At 40.6% G+C, this 23,843-nt stretch overlaps 1 protein-coding gene across 2 annotated transcripts; it reads right to left on the bottom strand.

Annotated features, from left to right (window-relative positions):
- Window positions 1-9,008: 9,008 nt before the first annotated feature.
- On the bottom strand, window positions 9,009-23,783 carry BTF3L4 (basic transcription factor 3 like 4). 2 transcript variants are annotated; one of them, XM_023932417.2, is made up of 6 exons: window positions 23,351-23,783; window positions 22,172-22,235; window positions 21,219-21,332; window positions 18,975-19,176; window positions 17,814-17,873; window positions 14,446-16,952 (listed from the first exon to the last, which is right to left on the bottom strand). In XM_023932417.2, exons 1-6 carry the CDS (start codon window positions 23,494-23,496, stop codon window positions 16,906-16,908), a joined length of 633 nt encoding a protein of 210 aa, XP_023788185.2. In that variant the 5' UTR covers window positions 23,497-23,783; the 3' UTR covers window positions 14,446-16,905. The 2 variants fall into 2 exon arrangements, with proteins under 2 accessions (XP_023788184.2, XP_023788185.2); XM_023932416.2 differs by lacking the exons at window positions 14,446-16,952; window positions 17,814-17,873 and adding an exon at window positions 9,009-9,208.
- Window positions 23,784-23,843: the final 60 nt, after the last annotated feature.

The raw sequence follows: 23,843 nt of genomic DNA, 5'->3' as shown, positions 1-23,843 counted from the left end.
CCTTCACAGAAGGCAAAGCCTTTGAAGCATATTGCATGCCAAGATAACTTTTCTCACTCAGGAAGCCTGAGACATACTTTGCTGGAACCTGGGTGGTTACTCCTGACAAGTGTGACTATATGATTATCCTGCTACTGAACTCTTCCTCTGGCATGTGCTTCTGGCCACTGTCACAGACAGCACAGTGATCTTGTTCCAAGCAGTCTCTCAGGTCCACACCAAAGCTGACCCAGGCCTGCTCTTTGACAAGTGCAGTGAGAAATTTAGTGTGAGCAGAGAATAGATGCTTGATAACATGCATGGGAGAGGGCAAGAACCAGTGGAGAGAGCAAGAATTCTTAATATTAGAAGGTCAAAGGCTGACCTGGGTAGGGGATTGTACATAAGGCTCTGGATGTCTCCAAAATCTGTCATCGAAACATTCGAGTCTCTCGGTCTGTTCTGGTACCATCAAAAAACTAGGAAACCTTGTTGGCACAATGTTCATGACTTTCCTAACATAGTTCCCGTTACAAGTGCTCAGCCTTCTAGTGATATGCAAGATCTTGAGTAGGAAAGTCCTGTGCTGTGAGCCTAAGAGTCCAAACCTCTTGAGTGACTGAAGCTTTTATTCACAGTTCCATGGAAGAAAATGTTGGCTTTTTTTCCACACAGTTGCTAATAACTGCCTGCATGCCACACTCTGACAGAAACAATGCTCTAAGTATTCATTACTAACGCTGCTCCTAGTGAAGGGCATAGAGATCATTTAACCAGTTTTTGTTGTAAAATAGACGCCGTCGCTGGTAACACCCTTGGAAAGAGGCGAGCAGACGGCGCTGCCGACTGCAGTGCTGTGGCTTTGCCCTCTAGTGGCTGAGGGACTGGCCCAGCTCCGGTGGTGTCTGTCTTAATACGTTTTGATTACCTCATCGGCCTTGAATCTTTGATTTTTCTAAATTCTGTGCAGTCTTCATCCATTAAACTCAAGTACTACCTGCATCAGAACAATGTGAATCAATAAAATCCCTGGCTTAAGATTCTCAGAATCCTATATTAAGGTTAACTCAGTATTAGTGAGTCATACGATAAAGCCACTAATACATGGGCACTTAATTAATCTATGATGCATTTTCCACCAGATAGGACTTAATCTCTTGGAAGGAAAAAGGCCTTCTAGGTCACCATCTCATTGTGATTGTGTGAGTCAGTTTAGAGTCATTCCATGCTGAATATCTATTCTTATTTTGTCCAGTTTAAATTTTAAATGTGCCATGTATCCTTAGGAAAAGAAAAAAAAAAAAGGAAAAGGAAAAGAAAAAGAAAAAGAAAAAGAAAAAGAAAAAGAAAAAGAAAAAGAAAAAGAAAAAGAAAAAGGAAAAAAAGAAAAAGAGATTGCATGGTAATCCTTTTCAACAGTAAACTCAATTGGTTATGCATTTGGAAAGGGTATAACTTCTTTACTGTCTATGCTGGCTAAATCTTGAAACATCCATCACTTTTCTGTCCATACTCCAGGCACTGGCCTAGAGTCTCTAAGAAATCTGTGTCTCTATCTTTTAAACCTCTATGGAAGCTTGAGCAAGGGCTTTGGACTTCAAGCACATCTCATTTTTTTCTATTTCTCTCCCTCTGGCACCCATTTTATATTATTAGACCAAACTTCATGAGGAAATAACATTTACTCAATTAAATTGTTTGCCTTTCTCTCCTCCTCCCTCCTTCCTGTATCTTTAGAATCTCTTGGCCAGTTTCTGCCACAGCCGAAAAAGTGTTAAGTTTCAAAGGAAATTTAGTTCTCACAATTTTTGTATCAATCCGTGGCCAGACACAGAGGGGCTGATCCAAAGCAAGTCCAACTCTGCTGGTCCATACTCAGTGTGACAGCAGCCAGTTTGCCAGTCAGTGCCCTGGCCTTGCAGAGAATGTGGAGGGAGCTGAAGTCGTTGTGGTCGCAGGGTGATCCTCATCATGGCAGGGCTGAGGTTAGTGCAAGGAAGAGATGAGAGGGTGAAGACAAAAATCCATGTGCAAACTCATACTCACAGGACAACTTTTCAAGGGTTGTTATTTAGACTTGGTATTTGAGCATGAGATATGATACTCAGGTAATTTGAAAGCCTCTGCTAAACAAGAAGTCAAATTACAGGATTCAGTAGTTCCAATAAACAACTGGATCATTTAATTCTTATTGTTTATTTTTCTATTCATCTGTATTTAGAAGCCCTGGAAATGCTTAAGTACCTTTTTGATTACCTTCCTGCTCTGGCCAGAAGCTGGAAGTGGCTTTAGTGAATACTCATGGGGTTCATGTATTTGTGAGGCTATTCCAGATGTCTGTGCTCAGTAACAAAAAACCTGCCAGGATCTGGAATTGGGAGAAACAGGTTCTTGTTCAACTCTTTGCTGCTTTGCTGAGTGACATTTAACCCCCCTGGATCCCCTCTCGCTATGTGCAGTAAAAGTAGTAATATCTACAGCATGAGTAAGTTTTCTGTGAGTCCTAAGGAAGGTCTGTGAAACTACTTTGAGATTCTCTTACAAGAAAGGTTATTATAATGATAACATGAAAAGCCATCATTTGGAAGAGATGAAATCACCACCTAAATATGTGCCTTCTGGTTCACTGAGACAAAAGAACTTTGAGATTCAAAACTGAATAGGAGTTTGAAACATTAAATCCATCTCCAGAACTTCATCTCCCTAAAATGCTGACAGATATGTATTTTCCATTTGAAGATTTGAAAGTAATTTACAAATAGTTGAAACCTGCTAGTTGCCCTGTGAGGATTAAACAACCTGCTCATTATCACTCAAAAAATGTATTTAAGAATTTGACCTGGAATTGTAGAACTCATTTTACAAGAGATAGGCTGATAGTACTCCAGGAGTAATGTTGGAGCTGTGCCAGAGGATGGTGGAAGGCAGGAGAATTGAGATTCTCATTGTTTGGATAAAAGTCATAATTCATGCCAATTTGGTCAAAAAAGCCTGCCTTAAGTGTGGTATAATAGTGAGGAGGGAGGGCCCAGCACAACTCTATAAAGAACTATCTGACAACTTCTATAACAAGTTTCTGAGTTGTTGACAGCCCTACACACATCTCCATATGAACCAACATTTCTACACTTCATGGCCAGTAGGAAGCACAATGATGAAGAACAGGTGATTTTTAAACTGAGAGTCTCCAACCTAGACCAGAAATGGCCCTACAATGAAGCTTAGAAGCTCACAAATAACATCTCAGGCATTTGTGTGGGCTTCAGTGAACATGCTTGGGGCACTCACTCCTAGAAGCAAGGCTTAGGAAATGGGTTGGCTGGGAGCAAACCCCACCAGACAATGGCAGAGAGGAATTCCACCAGCAAACAGTAGCACAGAGGATGTTTTGTGGTGGATTTTTGAATGACTGTTTTTGTGAACAGAAACCCTCTCTCTTGAATGTCAGTGCTTCAGATGCAAGGAAAATTGTATGGATAAAAGAATATTAGAGAAATCAAAACACTACAATTCAAACTTGACTTGATTTTAATTACATACAGTGCAAAATAAAACTGTTGCAAATTGAAAAATCACATCAACATCGGTATTATTAAATAACTCATTATTATGACTGTTGAAGTGATATCTTTTGATGTGTCTTTTCTTTTTTTTGTTCCAGCATAACTATATTCTATGACCAAAAAAGCTGTCAGAATTTTTTACAGATTCAGTACACAAATTAAATAAATCTGTTCATCATTGTACTTATATAAATGGAGACACATTTTACACAGAAAAACATCCAATCATTTTCAATCCCATTTCAGTCTGTGATGTCTTGTAACAGTGAGTTCCATGCACTAATTGTGGCACTTTAAAAGTATTTTCTTCCAGCAGATGTAAATGCTCTACTGTACAATTTAACTTAATATCCCTTTTTTTCCTCATCTAAGAAAAATTGTTCTCTGTGTAATCCTCAATTCTGTTTATCTCTGCTATGTACCTCCTTATCCTTCTTCTGTAAAAATTATGATGTTTTCAATTTATCTTTAAATCACAAGTTTCTCTGCATCTTTATATGGTGTGTCATTTGCAGCGTTTAATTCCTCAGTCCTATCCCTATTGACAGGATGAGGGTTATGGGCAGAGCTGAGGGTGCCATGTCACCGAGTTAGAGAAGCTCTGCTGTTCTGTGGTTCTGTGGAAGGTACCTAAATAGAATTCAAAGTCCAAGGTGGGAACATAGACAAAATAAACAGATGAAGGTCAGAAACTGCTATTTGTATATTTGTAAGGCTCCTTGTATAGCCTGTGCTGCCAGAGCACAGCAAACAGGGACGCATCCCTTCCCCGTGCCCCGTGACATTGGTGTGCAGCACTGGGGCCCTGAGGGGGAATACTACAATATCATTTTTTCTCATTATTTCTTTCACCAATTCCTCCAGATCTGCAGGTCTGTGAACCTGAGGGAGGAGAGGGAAAGCTGCTAGTCTCGGAAGGAGAAGGGACGATGCAGAGAGAAGGAGCCTGAGGAGTGTTGGGGCAGAGGAAGGCAGAGCATGAGGGACAGTAGGAGCAGTGAGGGCCTACATTTTCCATGAAGCTTATCATTTCTGTTTGAGGTAGGAAATACATTTCAGACAAAGCTTTTAGTCCAAGTGTAGCCTTGTCAACTTGTCTTTGACCACGCAGCTATGTGTTTCCAGTCTGGCTGGTTTTGTTGTTTGAGGGGCCTTTTTTCTGAGGATGTAAGTAAACAAAAGTATAAACCTTCGTCTGCAGTACCTTTTTTTTTTTTTTTTCAATGCTTACGTGAAGGGTTTTATCTAATATGTATATATGAGTTTATTCTTTAGATCTTTCTAGATTCAAAGGAAGAACTGAGATTTCTTTAGGGAGGAACTGTAACTTGAAAGGACGTGATAGATGTAGTTGGCTCATTGTTATCTTAAGCATTTCCCTTCTTTGTTGCACTGGAGGTAGCTGAATAGCTGCTATGTATGGACATACATGACTCTCAAGCTCTGGCTAATGATTTTTGGAAATTAAATGATTCAAGGTGTTATTGAGAAAAACTCCAGCAAAAGGGAGTTTATTCTTGAAAGAATCTGGCAGGCATCGCTTTTGCAACACTTTCTTCGTTTATCTGCTGTTGGCATCTTGGTCTTTTCCTCCCAAATTCTCCTTAATGACAGTGGGTGCAGTGAGCATTAAAACCACCGTCCTTTGTGCACAGAATATTTGAAGCTGTCTTTTGAAGGAGAAAGGCTCACACACCTGTGCTGCAGATTGCAGGCACATCTTTGTTTCTTAAATAACTCAGGAACATGTTGCTTGAATTTAACCACACTTGACTGAGGCAAATGGTGACTGTTGTAGGGGAGGGTCAAAAATAGCTGCCACTGCTGAGGGCACAGAGAGGGAAGGCAGCCAGTGCAGTAGCTTTCAGCAGCAGGTGGCTGTCAGTCAGCCACACACAGGCTTATAATTCTTCATAGAGTTATTTCTCCTCTATCAGAACTACCACAGGGAATACAGTGCCTATAGAATACCTCAGGGAAAAGGTGTGATGGGAGCCAGGTACAGAATGGTACATGGTAAAACATGGGCTCCTGCTTTACATGGGCTCCTGCTTTCATCAATTCTTTGAGCAGTGAAATGTTTCTCACACACACACACACACACATAACAAAGCTTTAAGTATACCCTGAAGTATTCAAGGCATTAACGAAAATCCAATGCATCTTGCTCATTTCAATTACTTCTCCACCCACATTCTTCATTGAATTAAAGGATATCCTACACACTCTTTTGTTTCACTTATTCCCCAAAGATTGTTTCATCGTACACCAAGCAAGGATCTTCAGCATATTCATAGTAACGTCTCAGTCACAGCATTCAGCATTATGATGTGCCTGGCACAAGGGATGTTATTAGAGGAGTGAAGAGATGAATAGATGGCAAATTTCCCCAGGGCAGCACATCAGAAAATGGACATCAAAAGAACCTGGCTCAAAATGCAGTGGGTATTACTGTCTCCTGACAAATCCCACTCATTTCTGAACAGTAACACTGTCAGGCTGTGTTAGGGACAAGTCCATCCTGGAATACCTCCATAAAACTGTTTGCTTATCCAGTAAAAGCACTCTTATTTCAACACCCACCCCTCTAGTTGAAGACAGCCTAATCTTCATTAGTCAAAAGTACTTTAGGCCCAAATCCAAATACAGTCCTACTCAAATAATGACCAGCATCCCAAGGCTCAGGCTCTGTAGCCACCAGAATTAACTTTTTCTTCCACCATTTTTCATGAACCCATGTGGATTGCCCTAGAAACCCTGAATGTGTGTCTCTTTCACAGGACACGTATGTTGTCACATATTACAAATCATCTTCACAGACTCCAACAGGATAACAGGCAACAGTCTGTGACAGGAAATTTTAAAAATTTCTATTCCCTTTTTCACCAAGAACTGGTTGGAATTTATTTTCTTAAAGCTATTGCAAACCATGAGTAACAATTCCTGAGCAGGCTTTGAGGAAGGAGAAGCACATATACTGACATGATGTCACCACCTGAATTATTCTGCTGAGATATAAAAATAGTTTGGAAGGCAGCACGGCCAAAATTACTATATCATTTAATTACAACCTACTTTCATGACAGGCCATCAGTTAATTAAGAGTGTCAAAATGCTGAATTGCCTCCAGCTTCTACATGCTTTGCAAATGACATGGAAGTCATCTTTTTAAATAGCAACAGCTTAACTGAAAATGTAGAACCCATAGTGAAACACTTTGAAAAATGAGGCAGTCAACTGAGCTGACCTGAAATTCCCCACGCCATAAATTCACTAGGGAAGACAGTTATAACCCATTTAATTTACTCTCTGAAGATCACATTCACATGACATCAAAACTATTTTTCTGGAATTGATATAATTTTGAAGTGTTATAAAACAGGAGCCTAAAGTGACTGTGCTCTGTGCAGGTACACACAGGGCCTGTCTCCAGCACTAGCACCTTCCCTCCAGGGAATTGCTGGAATTGCTACAATACAGGCAACTGTAAAGCAGGAAGAGGCTTAGAAAGAAGGGGCTTTTCCTTTAGAGATGAGTCACCTTCACTGATTCTCAAGTATTGCATATGACATGAAAGACAATTCTCTGTAAAGGGAGTAATGTTCCAATAAACTTAGAAAATGAAGGAATTGGTTTACCCATTTGTTACATCTGATACCAAATCCCTTATTCTCTTTATAGAGTTATATAGTTTTTTATTAAACAAATTTATTTAAACAATTTTTAAACACATTTAAACAAATTAAACACTTTATTAAACAAATTATTTTATATTTATTATATAACAGTATTATATAAATAGCAGCAAAACAAAAAAAGAATAAAATGAAAAGTAAACTGGGTAGAAAAGTCATGTTTCCAAGCACCAAAGGATAAGAGTAGTACCCATCTGCAGAAAAAAGCCAAACATCTTGAAACTGAAAAAAAAACAGAGCAGTCCCTCTCCCTTATTCTCCCTTTGGCAATGAGGGGGTTCTTTCATTGAAGAGACAGATAAAATATTGTTTGTTGGCTGGATTTTTATTTTCTTCCAATGGAAATGAGTGCTTCACACTGGGAAAAAAACCTGATGAGCAAACATCTCCCCCTATAGTTTGCAAGAAACTAAGTATCTTAAAAATAGTATTTAAAATCACATCGCTTGGCTGAATAAGGGACCCAAGCCAAAATCGGGCCAGAACTTTATGTAGTATGGCAGTATGAAAGTGGGTGCTATAGGAAAGTGTTTGAATAAAAAGTACAAGGCTACAAGGAAGAAATTTGATCATTCAGAAGAATTGTGTCAAGCTCAAGGTTTCATGACTGCGGAAGTAGCCAAGTGATTAACAAATTCAGGGTTGGGGAAGACAGACTGAATTTCAGTATAATTTACGTGTGGGAGTAAGGGGAGTACATTAGGCCTGTAATTTATGCAATAGGCAAAGAACTTCAAATACTAGAAAGAACTGAAAGTGCTTGCTAAGTTGACTTCAAAATGCTCCCTACTACTAAACACTTTGATTGAGATATTTTCTGGTAAAAATGCCATTTAATCTAACAGGCCATAAAAATGAAAACTGACCAGTAAACAAGGCGGCTTTGCCAGATGACAAACACCTCAATGCAACTTTCACAAAATGGTGATTATTAAACAATTTTATGTCTGCTTTAAAGGGAATATGTATGGGATGGATCCTGTCATCCGTGTCCTCATGCTAGGACATTGTTGCTGTTTCTGTAAGGAAGAAGCCCTGAGCCCTGAATATGGACTTCACTGCCATTCACAACTATTGAAAACCAGCTGTCATTAATTTTACAATCCCCATGGAGGTTTAAGGTAAAGGAATATCTTTTATTCAGTGTTTTTACAGAGAATGGTCTGACAAAGGAGTTCATGTCCAGCAAGGCCCATTACACAATACAAGGATGCAACATTAATGGAACATTGTGTTCTCCCCTGACCATTTACCTTCCGTGTTTGACAGGCAATCCTTGGGGTCCAAGCATTAGCCCAGAAGTGGCTGGGATGTCATTGGCTCCAGCCCTTTCCCCTAATGGTGGGAAATATCCCATTGATTGCAGTTGCATGAGCTTAGCAAATGCTTCACATACCACCTGTGTTGGCCTCCTTATTCATAGGAACATACTTAAAATTCCCATTTGCCAGGTCTCATGTTAGACACAGACTATATGAGTCTAGAATTCTGCAGACATTGGAATGTGGCAAGGGGGTTGAAACTGAAGATAATCTTTAATGTCCCCTCAATACCATCATGATTTCTTACAGATATTAAGTCATAAAAATCAAGTGAAAGGAACAATAGTGTCACTATTTTTATGTAAAGAGCTCCTGACTAAATACAACCATTAATTATTCTAGGCAGGCATGCCCACTTCCCATTGGTTCATTTCCCTTTCACTAGTCCATATGAGGGGGGAAAAGACCCAAACAAACAACAACAACAACAAAATCTGAGACACATATGCTCCTCTTGATCATGTCATTTATTGAGTCAGCAGTGATGGCAAACAGGGAATCAATCGATCTTACCGTCACAGGCAAATGATACCACCAAATCCCATGGAAGTGTACACACACTCCTGCTTGTCCCATGAACTCCGTGGCTTTACTGGAACCCTCCTGGTCTCCTGGAAATGGTTTGCCTTTGCAGCAGTGTGGCAACTCCCTGCTCGAGCAAAAGGACATTGCTTTACTGGATGTAATTAAGCCTATAAAAAAAAAAACCACCTTGGGCTTATTTATGCCTTGTTAAATCACATGATTGAGATTTTGTGGAGTGCTGTGAGTCAGACATTTGGGAAGGCCTCACCAGCTATTTCCTCAACATCTCAGTGAGAGATGTCTGTGTGTTGTTCATGTTTGTACCTCAGCAGTCAAATGAATGCTTTGAGTTTGCTAAAAAAGCCTGGTATCCCATGTTGAAGTGCCAGAACCCTTGCAAACAATTTTGACTGCAGTACAGAATTAAGTAAGGCACAATAAATAACAGCACATACATCAAGAAGCTGCACTCCTGGGGGAGAGAATGGGAAAGAAAAATGCTCTTTGTCATCTTTGACATCTGTCTTTTATTTTGCTTCCATCAGACCAGATAGACATTTCAAGTATAAAACTTGCAAATGTTTCTGCTTTAACAGGATTACTTAAATGTGGCAGGAACAACTGTTAAAGCTTGTTTTTATTGTGCAGACCAATGCATGTAATTCCTCCTACAGCAATTTTTCATGGGGCTGCTTATGAGGGCAGGAGTAATTGAGGACAAGTATTTAATCACCCCTCTCTTATCTTGGCTTATCTAAGTGTTAAGATAAAAGGGCAAAAATTGAACCATGGCACTTCTCATAGAAATTTTAACACAGATTAATGTCTCAGGAGAGAAACTAATAAAAAGAATTGCTCACCGTATTTATTCAATGCAACTGAATTCTTGTTCTGGATAGTTACTACTTTCTTCTTTTCCAATAAATACTGGCCATCCTGAACCATAATGAACCTGAGGACCTGAGCAGTTTTAAAGTATCAGCACACTGTGATGGCAGTAGTCCTGTCAAATTCAGTAGTTCTGTTTGTCAGACAATACCACAACAGCGATAGAGAAAGGAAGATGACAGAACTGCAGTCACAAAGGCAAACACAATGGGTGTACATTCCTGACAATGCCACTGTGAGCCTTTCAGGAAATAGAGGTGTAAGACACCTAAACCTTTTATTACAGTTTACTGCAAAACCATGAAGTGCTTGTGCAGATTAAAACCAGTGAGACTGTGTGCATTTTTCATGGAAGAATTTCCATCAGTTAAGATGCTAATGATGTTTGTCTGCTTGTAGCCAAAGAATAAGCAAGCTTGTTCAAAGAACTCACCAGGCTCTCAGTGATCCAGACTGCATTATAAAAATCCTCTATAATTTACAAAATCATCAGGATAGAACATGTATTCCGCTAGAAACAATAGCTAGATTATCCCTTTAAATTTGACTATAGGCCTTTGAAAGAAAAAAGAGTGTCTGGAATATTTTTATGGAAAACCTATTTCAAGGTTCTCAGGAGAACTGAGCTGGAAAAATCACCATGTAATGGGATCAACTATTACAATTTCAGGGCTGCAAGTGGCCAACATGATTTCTCAGTGCACACTGCCAATGAAAGCAATCCTGCAACTCAAAGGGCAGGAGAAGAGTTAGAGGCAATAATAGCCCTGTGTTCAAAAGTTAATCATTTACAACAACACTGAAATCACGCTGCTGAAAGGTGATATAGTAAAGACTAGAAAATAACACATCCCCTGTTTTTCAGAAGACTGACATCACTTTTGTGTCAAAATTGCCCAAACATCCAGGAGATCATGAGAAAACCCAGTGTCTTTCAAACTGTGGAAGCAGCCTGTGGGAAACTTCAGACACATAGGGGAAGAAATCCTTATTCGAAGTAAAAATTATTTTAGACTGCATTTGCATTCTTTCAGGAACATGCAAACATGCAAAATGTCACTAATTACAACTGTCAATCACAGAGCAGACCAAGTCTCCAGCAATAGAGCAAAGGTTTCATAATGAACAGAGCAGGAATTTAGTTGCATTATTACTCCCTGGAGATTATAACAATGCTAGGCAAAAAGCAAGCTAGGGTTATTTTCAATTTGCCACCATGTGTTAGGAACCATTTGAAACCAGATCTTGTCACAAAACTGGAAATTCCATATTAAATATCTCAGTCAGTAACTTTAAAAGTGATTTTCAGTGAACAAGAATTTGCAGCATAAAACATCAAAACTTCAGCAGCTTGCCCCAGTAAATCAGTGTTCACTTAGAAGGAGCCATGCAGAACAGGCTCACTGGGAAGGCTGTACAGCTGTGGAGCATTGGGGTGGCTGGGGCAGAGGGCAGCAAGGGCACGCTGGGCTCACATGGGGCAGCTCATCTGCCCATGGTGCAGGCAGAGTGAACTAGACAGAACCTCCCCTCCTTCACAATAAAAATTCCAGAAACAAACTTCAAGTTAGAGGATCCGATGACATCATCACCCAAGGCTTCAATATGGCCAACCCCTCCCTCCTCCCAGACTCTGTATGAGCCTGGCAGCAGCAGCACAAGCTGCCCTACAGTGTCTTGCCAAGCCCCAGCAGCAGCAGGGCTAAAAAGGCCAGTTCAGTCCAGCCTGTGAGGCTGCTTTGCTGCTGGCCATCCCCACGCAGCCTGCCTGGAAAATGTCCCTGTTAGGGGGTTAGCCTTTATCTCCCAGAAATTTGTCAAGCTCATTGGCAGGCGGTGAGGCAAAGGCAACAAAATGGGCTCCTGCAGCTTTGGAGCAAGCTGGTCCAACTGACCTGAGGCATCAGCTTGGAAAAGCAAAGGAAGGAGAAGCCTTGCTCTGTTGGAAGTAGAAAAGCCAGAAATCAGTGAAAGCTTTTCAGGGAACTTCAGTCTTTTTGTGCAAAGGTCTGGCATCCTGCTGACATCCTCTGAGATTTTACATCTTCACTTACCTATGTCGAGCAATAATTTGCATTGCTTGGAAATTTCCAGCTTCGTACATGGCCCCAAAATTAGATCTACTGTTCTCAAAATGTTGTTTGTGCCACACCTCCCAATGTCTGTAGAGAGCTGGTCTCACAGCACTGGCTCTTCTTTGTCAGCTAAGTTGCATTAGACAGAATCTAAAAATACATTAAATACTTTCTAATATTACTTTTTGACATAAGCAGTTACTATAGCTGCAACAAGGATGTTGCAAGAAAGTGCATGAGGTTGCATAACTCCTTTTATTCAGCTGGGATATGTGGACTGAAAGGTCAAAAGGCTTTGGAATAGGGGTTTTTGTTTCAATGCTTGCCTTAGCATTCATACTTTAACAAAAATATCAAAAACAACTTCAGGAACTCAAATAAGCAGTTCATCTCCTTTTACTTCAAAAGGAGACAATTAATTTAGCTTAGCTACAAAAATCTACCTGCAGTGCAAAATTCAAAGAGATGCTGCCTAATATGTGAGTCTGACAGATAACAGTTGACAAAAAAGCAGCATCTGAGCAAGCTGGGGGTCTGTTAATTGAGAGGGAGTTTAACAGCACAGAGAACCCACCAAATACCTTGTGTTTATCACACAGAAGTAGCTTTTTTTATACCAGTTACACAGAGATGTAGCTCTCAAGAAACATCCAGTTTGGTATTCATTAATTTACAAAGCACATAGAGGAGACAGAGCAGTACTTCTGAAATAAAGGCAAACCAAGGCCCTGGAAGACGTACAAGTCCAGTTTTTCTTGTCCAGCAACAGTGGTGGATGTGAAATGAGAGCCCAAATAACCCTGCTCTAGATACCAACCCAAGCTTCCACCCAAACATACCAAGAAAACCAATTTTAGAATTAGTGTCTTTGCTTGCTCTCCAAATCCTTGACTGATACTGCAGCCCTCATGCTTCTGGATAAATCCAGTAAGTTCTTCAGTGTCTGCACACTGGCCTTTAAAAGGGAGGGATTAAAATAAGAAATTCTTTCTTGGGAAAGCAGTTGAAGGTGAATAACCATTCCCCGCACTTGTGCTGTCACTTCTGTGAAGCTGCTATGGCTGCTGTTATGATGTGCTTCTCTTCTGCACCACTTGATTTGCTCAAGTACAAAACAGGGATCATTTAATTAGTGAAATATGGATCCCCAGAATAAAGACTGCTCACTTTGTTGAACAAACCAGTATTGCCTTCAAATAATAAAAGCAGACTTATCTGAAGTGCTAGTGGAAGAATTCACTCACTCACCTTCACTTAAGGGGCAGTTTGCTCAGCCCTCTGCAAATTCCTACTGTCCAAAGCTGCATTGCTTCTGATTCCAAGGAACCTCAGGAAGATCCTTCCTCAGTAGAGGAATAAATTCATCTCTTTTAGATCTCTTAAGCTTTACTGTGGTTTTATGGCTTCGTCAGTTCCTTCCTGCTAACAGAAGTACACTGGTCAATCAACCCACTGCTCTATAATTAAATCAGCCGTAAGACCTCCAGGGCTCATTTTGTACACACCAAATCCAAAACATTAATTGTGAAGATCCTGTCAGAAGGGAGCTCATAGCAACTCCTAGTTCCCATGGAAAGTTGACAGATATGAGCAACTTATCAACATATTTCCACAGCAGTTCTAAATTCATCTTTATCATTCCTGTGCACTCTTCAAATATTGCTACATAACAAAAGCTAAATATAAAAAATCCAAGGTCTGTATTGTGCATTAAATGTCCTTTTTATATTAACTCCTTCCACCTTACAAACACTCCCAGCTGTAAATTCACTTTGTTCTTCAGCTCCGCATGGGAAATCCACACACCCATCCCCAAGCCTCCAGCACCACTGCCTGCACCATAATTTCAGCATCCATCACACACAAGCATTTCTTTTTCTTAGAGAAAACAATGAAACAATTGCAGGTTTTTACAGACTTCTCTCCTGCCTCACAGAAGCCAGCTCGACCCAGGTCTCCTAGCCATAACCTAGGGAACTACACAAATACACCAGCAGCCAGGGCAGGAACGTCAGTGTTTGCTGTCTCACACATTTGCAGATTCTTTGATAGTCACTGTTTGAGCTTTGACTCCCTCACATACAATCCAGGAGATGTTTTATTTCCTTTCTGCTCCATCTTCCTACTTCCCAATCACTGCTAAGTTAACATGTCAATAGCATTACCGGTATCTTTAATATGTCAGCAGAGTTAAGTAGTGAGCAAGTAAGCCTGAGGCCTTCAGAAGGATGGTGGTTATCATGCTTCAAGCCAAGCAAAGAACTTAGTGCTCCCTCTTATGAAAGGAGTTTTTATTTACCAATGCTCCCCAAAACTATTTTTAGTAACCTTGCATTTCCATCCGCATGTACAAACACTGTTTGTCTTATACCATGAATAAATACAAAAGAAAAAGAGCTTTTCCCACAACAGCCTCGATGGGCTACTTTTAATTAAAATCAGTTTAATGATTGATAAGCTCTAGTATTTCCAGCAGCAAATCATAAGTGGTCGACTGTTTCCAGAGACAGTGAAAAAACTGAAGATAATGTAACTACATAAGCTAGCACAGTTAGTTGGTTTACTGGTTATCAACATAGGAAAAATCTGAGGGTTTAACATGTTAATTCATGAACAAAAACTAATCAGTATTTTGTAGGAATCAGAAAGTCCAGCTATATAAACTTATGGAATCATTGTTTCCAAGGCTTACTTTTAGTCTCTCACAGAATTACTTTTGACATGCTTCCTACATCAGAATGAACTAGCAGGAATTTTCAGTTTCTGATTAGTATTTAGGAAGAGGATGTCACATATATTCAACTCCATACAGTTGCTACTTAAAAAGGTTCTTCACTTGTGCCTCTTAAGCAAACAAAGGAACACTGCAAATACCTGTGACCTCATGTCCTTCCTTTGCTCCCTGGGCTCACAGAGGCAGCAGAAGGCAATTCCATGTGTGCCTGAGCACACACTTGTGGCAACATCTCCTCCTTAGAAACAGAACAAAGCCTCTACAGCTGATCAGCCATAAAAGAAACCAAAGTTTCATTCAACACCATAGAGAAAATAGGAGTGAGTATAGGGAGTGTGAAATCCTAGAGCTCTAATGGGACCCCCCCTAGCCCTGCATGTCTTCCTTGGTCACTGTCACCAAGAATGCAGTGCTGTCTCAAACAGCTGCTGCATCCACCTGCTTTCCTCAGCCAGTGCTGGTGGGAGGAGCAGACAACACACAGGAGGAGCATTTCCCCTTTTGTACTGTTATTTTATTTTGTAGTAAGATCCACGTAGTATATAAAATATAACAGGAAAAACTGAACAAAGCCTAGAAAATGAACTGAGGAGTTCAGCTGACGAACCACTACAGCTCTACTTCCATGGGTTCATGAAGTCTCCAGAACTCATGGACTGTTTGCTTGTTCTATTACAGTTCTCTAGCATATGAGCCTACACCAAAAGCTGATATGTTCCAATTAAGCCATAGTTAAGTGACAGATGTAGAGAAAAAAAAAACAACAAAGTGGCTTTTGTAAGCCACAGCTGCCCTTGACAGAGGTTACAATGATGTCTAACTATACTTTAATGCACATTACATCAAGAATCTTGAAAGAGCCTCTGAGAAAACGGCTTCACATTAAGCATTTTAAAGAAAGGTCATAAATACTGCACTGTACCAACAGTACCTCCCAATGTCCTCCTTATGCCTGAGGAGCACTTGTGTTTTGTAAGAAGCTACTACATAGATGACACCAAACCTAGAGGTAGGTTATAGGCCAAGGTAAGTTACAGGCAAAAAAAAAAAAAAAACCAACAAAAAAAACCAAAACCACAAAAAAAAAAAAATATCCCTTTAGAGCTAGTCACTGCACAGACTGCCCAGCAGGAAGCAAGGCAAAGTGTCAACAACTCTTTTCTCCCACCCTAAACATTGCTCACACAGTGCATTTAGTTCCTAGTGCCCTAAGAATGAAAGTGGATCATCAGCTGCTAGTAAATGCAGTCATGCCAAGAGAACAGCTTGAAGTTATTCAAGCAAAAACTTGTTACTGTGCAAAACTGGTGCACTGGACTGTTACCAACCAGACCTCCAAGCTTAGGAAGTGACCCCACAGTAGAGAACCAAGGTGGTTTTCTTTTGACTGGGAAATACTTTAGTAACCAACAGGAGAACATACTGCTAAGCCTACATGGAAGGAGTCAAATACCAGCTTGTATCAAAACTTTAGAGATCAAAAAACAAAGCAAAACCAAAACAAAATGAAAAAGGTTTAAAAAAGCACACTTTGATGAGACCAAGTTTTTAAAAAGTTACTGTACCAAACAAGCTGCTAAAACAGCTCATCTCCCCTAATATCTGGGATCAACACAAGGTTGATAAAAAAATATGTGTACACTGAGAAACACACCTGAAAGTACAATAATTACAGCAAATTAACCCCAAGTTTTAATGGTGTAATGCCTTCAGGTCACAAAATGTGGACAAAACGTTAATCTTAACTCCCTCTGTACACTATTTGGTGATAATCAAAGTAACAATGCTGAAGATTCATTTTATTTCTATTTCCAAAGGAAAAGGGTAGATGGTTAAATATGTGTTTCCAATTTGTTCTCCACTATACGTACACCCACACACATACACACATACCCCTCAAACTGCACTGACATTTCTTTTTGACCAAAAGAGTAGATCCTGGGAGTAAGTGCAAAATGCAAAATCAACTGACAGAAAATGCTGAACAAACAGCATCATAAAAATACAAAATATTTATATTACTGAACTATTAACAGATGATGTTCTCTGTTTCTTTAAAACTTTGGAACCACATAGCTGATTTCTTAAATCTAGTCCATGCCAGCTTCCAGAACTATTAATGTTTTAGTTAGCTTCATTCTTTGATGCTTCATCAAAATTTTCTACGAGATCTGAAAGAGATGAAGATATTTAATACAGTAATGCCCAGTAAGATTACCTTTTTAAGTTTAATGAAAATGCATATAATTACAGGAAAGGTTAAGTAGTACTTAATTACACTTAGGGAAACTATTTCTTTATGGGCAGATTTCAAGGGGCTTAGAAAATACTGTTTAAACATACACAAAGAACTAGAAATGCAGAAACACTCCAACAGTGAAAATTCTAACATTAAGTGATTAAGAGCTGATTTTCAAAGGTGCTCTACTAGCTTCAGTTGAGTTTTGAGCATCAGCATTCTTTAAAGAATGCCTGACATTTTAGGGAAATGAACTTTATGCAAGGCCACAAAGAAATAAACCAGTGCCAAAGCACAAGGAATTGAATCTCTGGTCTGAACATATGTTGCTTTAGCTAACACACCATCCCGAAGGATACAGTGGAATGTGGGTATTGATAAAACAGTTACTCACTGAGAAAAAAAGAACTTATCATAATTACTTCCAGACACTGACATAAGCCTGTTTTCTTCTGCTACAGAAATAAAAATTCCCACTCTGGACCCTGATATTAAAACAATCTGATAACTATGCCAATTATGTGATTTTGCAGTCCTAAACCTCCATTTGGATATTTAGGTACCTGTTTGACCTCACTGCAATTATTTTAACCTAGTTTCACTCAATAATTAAAGTAGTTGCACAGGGTAATCCCTTTTTCAAAAACTGGAATACCAAGTTGTGTTTTAATGCTCTCCTATATAAGACTTCATTATCAAGTGAGGAGTATAATCACATCAAAAGCTACACATTTAAATGAATGAATCAAAATATTTATATATTAAGTGGACCTAAAAGTGTGTCTGTGCCTACCTGGGACATCATCATCTTCTTCATCAATATCTTCAGATTTTGGTGCTTTACTATCCAACACTATGAAAAGAAATTTGGTGCTGAGTTCTCATGATACACATTCAGGGACACTCACACAACAAAATAAAAACCGTACATGTGAAAAAAGCCAGCATCTTCCCAATAGTGACAACACACACAAATGACCAGATACTGAGAGTTAACAGCATGACCAAAAGGTGTCTTTGGGGATGTTCTGACAGCAAAGCATCAGCAGGGCCATTTTCAGATTCTATAGGGTATTCATAGGGCTTGCAAAATGATACAGAGAACACACAGCATGGCTTGATCTTCAAAGTGAAGTCAGGTGTTTCAATGCAACAGTAATACAGCATCCACCAGTGACCAACCATATGATTCTAATATGCTTATGATGATCCATCTCTCTGAATTTTAGAAGTATTTTACATGTTACTAAAGGAGAAAAACAAACCCTTTACTTTAGCTTAAACTCTGAACATGAATGTTGGAGAAATTAAAACTTATTTAAAAGGACTAATTATTTGTTGAAAACATTAGGACAGGTGATGTATATTCCATTCCAAACACAGACAACTGCAACACATCCAACTACAGTAATCTTAATGGCTATAAACAGTCTGAACTGGAACTGTACCTAATCTTAATTTTTTGACTGTAAAATTACAGTGTAGTAGTTATACCACATACACCCCTTCACCCACGCTCCCACGGTTTTAATAGAAAAAAAAGAATCACATGCGTAACTGTGATTTGGTGTTTTTTTTAGTTTTCCATTAAAACTTTGATTTTTAACTAGTTTTTTGAAGTCTTGGTTGAATTCTGTAGCTGAGTTTTTCCAAGTTAAAACATGAACTTGCTTTCCCCTAAACATTCTGCCATACACAGCTGTACACCTGCTATGACAGCATGCCAGACTTAGCCATTTCTTTTAAATCAGGACCTGCCTATGTAATCTTGAATCAACAAAGATACAAAGAAACTTCTTCCCCCACCCTCTACTTCCACAACACTGGCAAATAAATAAAAGCGCACACACACTTCTGACTTTTTAAGTCACATGCTGTTGTTAAATTTGGGTTAAAACTTTTAGTTCTTTGTATGTCCTTTAAGTCAGCTATGAAAGATTCCAAAAAGACCTACCTTGTCTTGGGAATTGTTCAGCTAACTTCCTGAGACTTGTTAAGCTGTCAGCACCAAGCTGGCTTAAGATGCCTGGAAGCATTTCTGTGATCGGTTTAGCCTCTGCATGACCAGTAATTGCAAAGGTGTTGGCAGAGAGGGAAGCTTGAACCTTGGGGTTGTTGAAGTGAATAACTGTTCCATCGTCTTTTATCATGTTCACCTGTTTAAATATATTAGTAACACTTACCAAAGTGTTGCAGCATCTTCTTATCAAGCATAATAACTAAAATCTAGATTTGAAATATTAACAGGTACAGAACTAGCACTCCTCCTAAAGGACAATATAATCATGATAAAAGCACCAAGAATTAACACCATCTAAATTCAAAGCTCCAACAGCAGCACCTTGCCACATCAGGTTAAGCCCCTGCCTTTCACAGGTACCTGTGTCACCCACCAGGAAAACGTTCCTGCTTCTGCCCAGCTGGCAAAGGCCCAGGACTCACATGGCTCAAGGCAGGGATGCACACACAGCACTGTGGGATTATGTACCAACTGCACTAGAACAGACTTCCAATCCCTTCCCAATAATTCCACAAGGGCTCTTAAGATTAAGGATACCAAACAGTGGTCCTGCTTTCTTCCTCTTCCCCAGCCTTCTGAATCACCAAGAATTCTGTTTTACAGCCAGTGTAGTGGCCTGCTTCAGAAAGTTGAAAAGCTTTTTCTTCTGGGCATGTCTAAACTACTATGTGAAAAATAATTCTGTCTGACTGTAGGAATAGAGTTCTACCCATCCAACACACAGTGGTATTAAACTTACGTGAAAAAATTATTAAGCAATGTTTTTAAGTTACAGGGAGAAAAGAGGGATTCAGAACTAAAGATGACATCTAAAATACCAAAACATCTAAATTCTCAATCCTCACACAGCAGCAGAGTTCCAAATATGTTTTGAGCAGGAAATCCAGGTGTGCTGTTCCTGCAAAACTAAGCAATGTCCTGTCTTTTGCCCCTGGGAAAATGGTAAAGGCTTCAAGCACAGTCATCCTGTTACTTAAAAGACTCTTTCAAAATGACACAAATGTGTTACTCATGGTTGACTCAACATTCTCCTATCTGCATGAAGCTTACCAAGGTCAACTTGCGTTCACTTGAATAAAACATTCCACAATTATGTCTCTTGCTATCAAGGTAGAAACATTTTGCATCATCTTCCTACACGGTGAGATATTTAAAATCCTTAATAACTGTATCTGAATAAAGTTCCTGTGCTCTGTGCAGAAAAAGAAACCCTGAACATAGACTAAGAACCATGTCTTTCTATAATTCATATAGCTCTGCATATTTGTAGTAAGCTTAAAAAAACAGACAAACTGAACTGTTTCTGTAACAGAGGTCTGAAAACTTACAGGTAAACCACACCAAATCTGCATCTGCCTTTGGAAGGGAGGAATGCACTTAAGTGACTTCTGCATGTACCTTGCAATCCTGCTTCAATTAATTTAGTCACAGATTAAATATTACACTTCTTTAACCAGGTAGTACAAGTACTACAGCAATGCTGCATTCACCATGGAGGAACCTCCTCCTCCTCCTCCCATGCATGAGGGTCACTCTCTACACTGTTATGGAAAACATGTTTTATTAATACATGTAAATTAGAGGTATTCAAGGAACATCTGAAGCCTTCACATTCGAACTTACATTAACACAGAAGATGCTTCTGTAGAGTCTCTGCAGTGTTTTAAAAATCATCTCCTGTAACTACTGCAAACAATTCCAGCAATTTTTATATAGTAAAACGTCCTAATTTTGATAACACAGACTCAAGTTCTTACTCAAGGTGTTTCTAAACTTTTTTTCATATTCTGCACCACAGTTGCTCTAGATGTGCCTGCACAATCTGTGTACATTTACTGCTCTTTAAAGCAGGTAATCAAGTTCATAAAAGTCAGGAATGAAGAGAAGTTTTGTTCTGCAATGAATTAAAGACACACACACACATACACAGGGCTTACTACTCCACTATACACTGCTTGGCCAGCAGACCCTTCACCCTTCCTTCTCCAGGTACATACACATTCATGCCAATGAGACAACCATACATCAAACAACTTTACCCCTCAGTATCCAAATCTTCATGGTTTTGCTTGGAAGATAAAACTGTTTTCAAAACCAAAAGCAAGCCCCACCACGCCACCACCAAAATAAGAGAGTGAATTTAATTTCAATCAGGAAACACTTATTTTTTTACTATACCTCTTCAATGCCAGCAATGTTATTTACTGCCAGTTTTTTGAGGGAGCTCTGAAGTTTTTTGTCATCAGCTGTAGCTGTTCTGTGCACCACCTTCTTCTTTCTGCGAGCTGTACCCTGGGAAGAATCAGGAGACAACAGTCAGCTCTGTTAAAAATCTCCCCACACTCATTGCAAAAGTCAGGCCACAGTCTGAGCAATATCTTTCAAGTTATGAGATACTTCTGTAGACAAAATTGCTTCTCAGCTTATTTCCCTATACCTATTAGCTTTGGCCATCATTCCCAATTTTATTTTTTTTCTTAAGCATAAAAGACCAAAGAAATACCAAAAAGCAGCATATTTTCCCTTCCACTAACCCAGACTACGAAAGTATTACTTAATATTAAGCAACACGTAACAAAGTTTCCCCAAGACATCTTTTTCCAAAACAAAGCACAAATACAGTGATTTAAATGGTCCCACTTTGGCAGCCAAGTCATTAACACTTTCAGAGTGTTTCACAGACAGCAGTTTTGGAATTCCTGCTTTGCAAACTTTTGTACAATCATCCCTATGACAGGGGATAAGCACCCACACTGAACAAACTACATGCCTTTTTACTGGTCATATTAATTACCCACTAGCTCAAAGAAAAGAAACAGCTCAGTGCACAGCCAGTACGTGAAGCAGGCACAAAGAAGAAAATCCCCAACAGGAAGACCCAAAAGGCAGAACAGGTGAGCTTAGCTGGAGCTTTCACAGGTCACAACAAGTCACTGAATTAAAACAATGCTTGCACACCAGAAACTGCTCATGCAGCAGTTGCAAACTGAAAGAAACTTGCATTTCAGGTAGCTGCACTATAGGCCAGATCACACAAAACCTGTATTGGTCAAGCCTGAGAATCATTTTTTTCTTCCCTTTCCATGAACTTCAGCTTATGTTTTCAAAAGCATCTCTGCTGGTTTTCTTACCTTTCCTCCTATTCGGACCTGCGCTTGAAGCTTGGCCAGTTTTTCTTGGTTCATAGTGCTACGTCTATAAAGCAAGAACAAGTTCAACTTAACCATCAAAACAGTAACAAAAACAGGTCACCGTCCATTTTAAGAGTACTCTCACAATTGCAGTGAGTTTCTCAAACTTCTAGAACATCACCCAAGCCAGTATGTCAAACACACATAAACAGAGCTTTAAAGCCACACCACCTAAGAGATCCATAGTGGTCCAGCAGCAGGAAGGACGTGCACTTAGCTGAAGTGTTTGTGCCACGATGAGGCAACTCGACAGGATATTTCATTCTGCATCAGGCCGAGGCACTCATTTCCACAATACCAGTTTACTGCTGCAACTATTGAACTGAATTACTCATTCCGACCAGACCCAAACCAGCACATACACGACAATTGGGTCTGGGAAAACACACTTATCTTGACGAGAGCCCAGGGACAGAATAATCACTAAACTACTTGGAATAGTGTTCATATAACGAATCCATAATACTTATGACTAATAAGCGACATCCAAACTCTGTGAAGTTCGTGTATGGACATATTTGCTACATGAACTTCTGGCAGCTCTTCATCCAATACAGTGACTGGGAAGTTAGTCCAGTGCTTCTCCCACGGGTCAGGTGCGACCTTTAAAGGCTGAAAGCCCTGAAAATCCTAATGGGTGAAAAAACGCCTCGAGGTTTCCAGCAAAAGGAATGTGTTTCACTGCTCTGCCCCAGCAAGTTATCAGCGATCCCCGGAATGATGGGGAAGTCTCCGCATGTGCTTTGTGCCGGGAACGACCGGGAGAAGAGCGGGAGCGAGGCAGGGATCGGCGCACGGAGGGACCCCGCAGGGCGGCGGGAGAAGGGGCTCAGGGTGGCTCGCTGGGCAGCCCCAGAGCACGGGGAACGGAAGGGGAACACGGCTCATCCCCCGAGATCCCGTGTACCCGCGGCCCCACGGGACAGCCGCGGCCCTGCGAGCCAGGGCAGCCCCCGCACAAGGGGGTCGCTCGCTCGGCCTCTCCTCGGGGAACGGCCCATCACAACCCAAGGGGATAGCACCGAGCTGCCGCGGCGCCCCGCCCGCCTCAGGCCAGCGGGGACGCGGCGCTACCAGGACACGGAGACACGGGGACACGGGAACAGCGGACCCCCTCACCTGAGCGCGGCGGAGCCCCCGCTGCCAACACGCGGCGAGAACAAGATGGCGGCTGAGGAAGGAAAGAGAGGCGCACAGAGAAAGGAAGCGCCGCGCCACGTGACAGCGCCAACCCGCCCGCGGATTGGCGATCCCGCCCACTTCATTTACATAGAAGTGGGAGCGTGCGCGCAAGGCCTCCTGGGAGTTGTAGTCTCCGAGGAGACTGCTCAGGGTAAGCAGCGGCGCCCTGTGGCCTAAATCCGGGACGCGGCGCTTCCAAACGCGTCACCACTCGCTCTGTCCCCCTTAGTCAACCCTCCCTCACACGATGCGCTTGCGGTCAGCTTTGCCTTCCCGACAGCTGGGCAACTCCCGAGACCAGCGGACAAAAGGGTTTATTTGGGAAGGAGAAAATAAATCCGGAACTACCCCGCTCCCACCGCTGCCTGCTCCCGTTGAGATAACGCTGGGGTTTGCCCAGGGGGAGTAACCAGGGCTCTGCGGCTCCGGT

The sequence above is a fragment of the Cyanistes caeruleus genome, chromosome 9 (assembly GCF_971803275.1).
Source record: "Cyanistes caeruleus chromosome 9, bCyaCae1.hap1.1, whole genome shotgun sequence".
Lineage (NCBI taxonomy): Eukaryota > Metazoa > Chordata > Aves > Passeriformes > Paridae > Cyanistes > Cyanistes caeruleus.
This window is presented reverse-complemented; position numbering and strand designations above follow the sequence as displayed.

Coding starts and splice junctions, on each gene's coding strand:
- BTF3L4 (XM_023932416.2), bottom strand. CDS start 23,496: ATGAAGTGGGCGGGATCGCCAATCCGCGGGCGGGTTGGCGCTGTCACG. Junction 22,236..23,350: donor GGGGGCTCCGCCGCGCTCAG/GTGAGGGGGTCC, acceptor CTTGCTTTATAG/ACGTAGCACTATGAACCAAG. Junction 19,177..21,218: donor ACATTGCTGGCATTGAAGAG/GTATAGTAAAAA, acceptor ATATTTAAACAG/GTGAACATGATAAAAGACGA.